Here is a 5,176-nt window from a genome sequence, read left to right on the forward strand (position 1 = left end):
AAAATATTCATGTACTTAATTCAAAATTTTAATGTATAGTTTCTCAGTTAATAAAATGTTTATACTTAGGTTAATTGTCCTTAACAATGGTTGCTCAAAAATATAAAATAGATGTACTCAATATTTGTTCTAGTATTTATTAAACTTGAACCATTTTTACAAATTATTAATGTTGATAGGTAGATTAATACAATTTTTGTTTTATTTGAATTATAAATGCCTAAGGGTAGAGATCCTATACCTATTCTCTGAGTGCTAACAATGACTAAATAATTAATATACATGTAGTTATACACCTTATATAGGCTCTACAATTTTCACATCCTCAGAACACATCATAATTTAATGACTATTCCTCGCGCCCCCACCCCTCAAAGAAAAATCCTCGTTAGGCCACTGCTCCTATTATATCTACCTCTACCTGTATACAATGATTTTAAACAAAAATAAATTATAAATATTTCTTAATTTAATAATTTAGAACTCAATATACATTAACATATAATTGCCGATATTATAGTGTGCACGGTGACATGGTGTACGGTAAGATTAATTTTTACATTAATGTTAGACAGGTTAGTTCCCTATTATTTAAAAAAAAAATATCTCAATATCAATTTTAAACCTTTGAACTTTTGAAGTACTCTGTGAATCCAATATCAATAATGAGATGGAATGGAAATGGACCTCGTACTAAGTTACCTACTTAATTTATCATTACACTCATAAGTCATAACTAATAAGAAATAACATTTAATAATAATAATAATAATAACATAATAGGTAGGTACCTAAATACCTAATAAGTAACAACTTTGGTCCTTTAAATCGATAATGTGTCACGATGTTTTATAATTTCATGTTTTTATTGTCTGAAGTATGACCCCTAGGTATTCAAACAATACGCTTATAAATGTATTGTATTCATAATATTTGTCAATATTTTTGACATCTCAAATGTGCTATTATAGGTAATTCAGTAGCAGTATTAGACATTCAATAATAGACTACCTACGTTTAAATTCGGTTAACGTCAAAAGTTAAAATGGCCGAATTCAATGTGAGATATTTATTTCGATATTAATACAATACAGAAAACGTCTAACATTGTAGTAATACATTCATAATTATTGTTGATTTTTTGTTTTAGGTTTTTGCGATATACATGTTACCCATATTCGTCATATCATTACTCGGATCGACTTCAATAGCCGATCCTGTGCAACGCGACGAAACTATGACCATCGTTTTGGATTTGAACGATAACCCGGAAAACGAAATAAAATACATTCACGATAATGTCGAGTGAGTATTAAAACTATGTAATGAGTGATTTAACCGAACCAGACTTTCAAAAATCAATTTTTTATTTGTAATTAAGGGACGTTACTAGTTTCTAGTTTTTTTTTTAACGCTCCAATGCTACTGTTTCTCTCCCAAAAAAGTAGCTCGCTATCGCTATCATTAATTTTTTAAAATGTAATGCGCTGCTTCTAAGTGCTTTGCTATTGTTTATATGTTTAAATATTGAAAATTGGCAGTTTCTAATTTGTACCGATTTAACATTTGGTCTCTGAACGTGTCTTATAACTACGCGAGTTAATCGTGGAACCCGAAAAATGCATTATTATAATATAAATAAATAAATATAATATGTAGTTATCATATTATTTTAACTTTCACCAAATAGGTCGAAGATAGCGACAAAATAATGGTAAAGAGTGGTGCTCCTTGAACTACCCACATCATAATATTATTATTATGCAATTATTTCTTGAAACGATATTCGACACAGTTATGTATCTAAATTGTCTATACATTACCCCGTGTTACACAATTTTGTCATGTTACCATAATATTATTTATTATGGCCTGGGTGGGTTATTTTTCCATTTCAAAAACAAAATAGTTTTAATCCGTTTACTATGATGTTTTTAACGAAAATAACTGTTTGGTTAATATTTTATAAAAACACATTTAACCATTTTTTATTTTGTTTTTAGATTTGATATATTATTTAACCAATAGATTACATATAAAACAGTATTACATATTTATTTATTCTTGCAAGATTGATTTCTGTCAAATTAAAATGATAAATAAATATAAACATAACTCAATAAATTTAAAAATTTCGTTAATGTTTTTATGTCTAGGGTTTTTATGCATTAGAATACTTTAAGATGATGCACTATAAATGTATGCCCTAAGACGTCTGCGTTTGTTACTTAACTTTAAGCATAGGTCAAAATTAATACAAGTTCAGATTACATGTTATTTATTATAGATGAACATGATTAATATTTATACAAACATTTTTATATTGTGGACTGGTTGACTCTTGATAACAATACAATTGTAGTGGTGGTGTAACTGCCGGCGCGATCAAACAAATAATATGATAATGTGATATTGTTTCCATTTGACGAGAGAACAAACAAAGAGTTTTTATCATGATATAAATTTGGATTTTAAACCGTTTTAAAGTCTAAAACATAAGTACCTATACAATCAATCTAACAATCTATATATATTATAGAGTGACATAGTGTATACTGTATCTGGGTGATTATTTTATTATTTTATTGTTAACAAAAATCACTCATTATTTCGAAAACTGTGTAGTGTGTACTATCGATTTTGACCATATTTTTTTTTATCGTTACAGTAAACGCTTTTGAAAAAAATATTTTTACTATTTTTCTTAATATAATGTTTAACTTATTTGTATCCTTTTTTAAAAAGAACACACATTTTTAATTCCTTATTTCAAAGAAGAATATTTTTTTGGACACGTAATTTATGAGTTATTGATACCCAGGCGTTTAAATGAGGGGAGTTGAGTGGCACAGGACCCCAGGAGTACCCCGCAAAATGTTGATCTATTGTACTATGCTTATTTAAACTTCAAATACTTATTAGTTACTTAAGTTAGATACTCTTCCAAAATATGATTTTTATCCTTCGAAATGCCCCAAATAATATTAAGCTTTAGAGTATTAAAAATGTATGTTTTCGTCATAAAAACTAAAAATTTAAAAGATCATACCGATAAAAATTGTAAATAAATGTCAGAAACTACTGAAATTTTTGATTAAATCTTACAAATTATAAAAAGAGGATTAATTTAAAAATTGATAAAAGTTTTTAAAATAATTGTTTTAAGTATAGATACTATACAATTATAGGTGCTTCATAGATTTTATAATTGAATTTAGACCAATTTGTGTCGTACCTATGATATTACCTACCTATATATGATATTAGTTTTTTTAGTTTAACAGATTGGCCGAACGTTGAGTCTTCAATGAATTTAATAAAAAATGATTCGTTTGCCGCCACACCTGAAGGAACTACTATAAGTAACGCCACCGAAACTCCTTCCGAACCGACAAAGAATGACCAGGCGACTAAATCCATCACCAAGACCATGACTACGAATACAAGGACAACAACAACTATGACAAATTCGACGACCGCCACGTCAACATCGACGCCGACTTCGATGTCGTCGACAACCACATCTTCGGTGACGATCTCGACTACGTCGACAATGTCTGGCACCAGAAATTGATCCTTCAAATTTATTTTTTCTTCGATATTAACTTTCTTGCCTCTGCATACTGCTGTACTACACGAGTACACTACTATTATACTCTCATGTCGCTTACCATCGTTAAATATTATTTAAAAATCGTTTTGAATTTTGTACTCAACCGCGCGTACCGATGTCTTATGACGGTTTCCGTTTTTATCTTTAAAAATAAATAAAAATAAAAATACACTCTTTATAATAATAGTTAATACGAAAAAAAGAAAAACTATTTTGTTTATGAGAATAACATAATTTTAGATTTTGAGTAGAGCGATGAATGTATTGATCTTACAATGTGCTTTTTTTTGTGTGTGTCTGTTGGGATCACCTTTTGGGACAGTAAAAATGCTTAAATTGTCTTCAATATCATTTTCTGGCGGGAAAGTGAATCTAATTAGTACTATGAGGGGAAAAAAGTTCCCATAAGTTTAAAACGTAAATAACATTTAATTCGTTGGTTCAAAAAGCTTGAAAACCGAATAAAAGGTTCATTATAATTTATAAGTTGTTATAATAGCAGTGGACAAATATAAAAGATCCGTAATCACGTTTTTTTTTAAGTATTTGAAGTTCAAACGAAAAACGATTCTGAGCCAAGACAGTCAGTCACCCAATGAAATAATTTGTATATAACCTATTTACCTACCAATATATCATATAAAGTTTTAACTAACTATTTATGTATAATAGTTTTTACAATCCCTACCTATACGAAAGAAAACATGTCACAAACAATACTTAATCACTAATCGGATATTGAAACAAAAAATTTAAAAAGGAAAATATTGTGCCCGCCTCCCCCTGTTAAATTCCTGCGGACGCCATTGGGAATACTAATCGTATACATAACAATAACTCATTAAACACTAAAATAATTTTATCTGTAATATTATAGCATTAAGCTATTATATAAATATTATAATATGCAATCCAGAGGGCCCCGTTCTGATAAAATAATAACTAATAACAGTAAAATTATAAAAATAAATATATTCAATAACTTTAATATAATTTTACTTGGACATGATGCGAACCTAATGCAGTGACCTAGATGGTGGCGGGGCCCCTGAACCAACACTAAGTGGCCCCTTTACAGGGACATTGTCCCGGCTACTCCTGCGGTTTTTGTTGCACTGATTACTATTAATATTATTTCATCGGAATTGTTATTCGTCGACAGTCGCAACTGCGTAACAATAATTGTACAATAATAATTAACAATATAAATTGTAATTATTAATTAATATCAAATACATAATTTGACGTGTCCACTTTTTAAATCGTCGTTCTTACAAATTAATACATATAGGTATAACAATTTATATTTTATTATATAGATATACAAAAAATACTTGTTACCTATTCAAATAAAATATAATATAATGCCTAACCTAAATGCCTAATGAATATTAAATAAAACTGTTTTTATTCACTGTATGGTGTAATATTGCAAAGTCGTTACAAATTATTAATCAAACAGGGTTTGATTCACATGCATGCTCATCCCCATTTTTTCATTTACATTGAATTCATTCAAATTTTTATTTTTAGAATATTTAAATATTTGCAGTAATAATAATA

The 5,176-nt window shown here is 28.4% G+C and overlaps 1 protein-coding gene across 1 annotated transcript; it reads left to right on the plus strand.

The window, feature by feature from the left end:
- On the plus strand, positions 1 to 3,798 carry LOC100568807 (cell wall protein DAN4-like). The gene is made up of 3 exons (XM_029491100.1): positions 1 to 1,060; positions 1,151 to 1,305; positions 3,277 to 3,798. Exons 1-3 carry the CDS (start codon positions 1,046 to 1,048, stop codon positions 3,572 to 3,574), a joined length of 468 nt encoding a protein of 155 aa, XP_029346960.1. The 5' UTR covers positions 1 to 1,045; the 3' UTR covers positions 3,575 to 3,798.
- Positions 3,799 to 5,176: the final 1,378 nt, after the last annotated feature.

Source organism: Acyrthosiphon pisum, chromosome A3 (assembly GCF_005508785.2).
Source record: "Acyrthosiphon pisum isolate AL4f chromosome A3, pea_aphid_22Mar2018_4r6ur, whole genome shotgun sequence".
NCBI lineage: Eukaryota > Metazoa > Arthropoda > Insecta > Hemiptera > Aphididae > Acyrthosiphon > Acyrthosiphon pisum.

What these genes read in the sequence shown, in the direction of transcription:
- LOC100568807 (XM_029491100.1), top strand. An exon ending in TACATTCACGATAATGTCGA is followed by an intron (nt 1,306 to 3,276) that starts GTGAGTATTAAA and finishes TAGTTTTTTTAG; the next exon opens with TTTAACAGATTGGCCGAACG.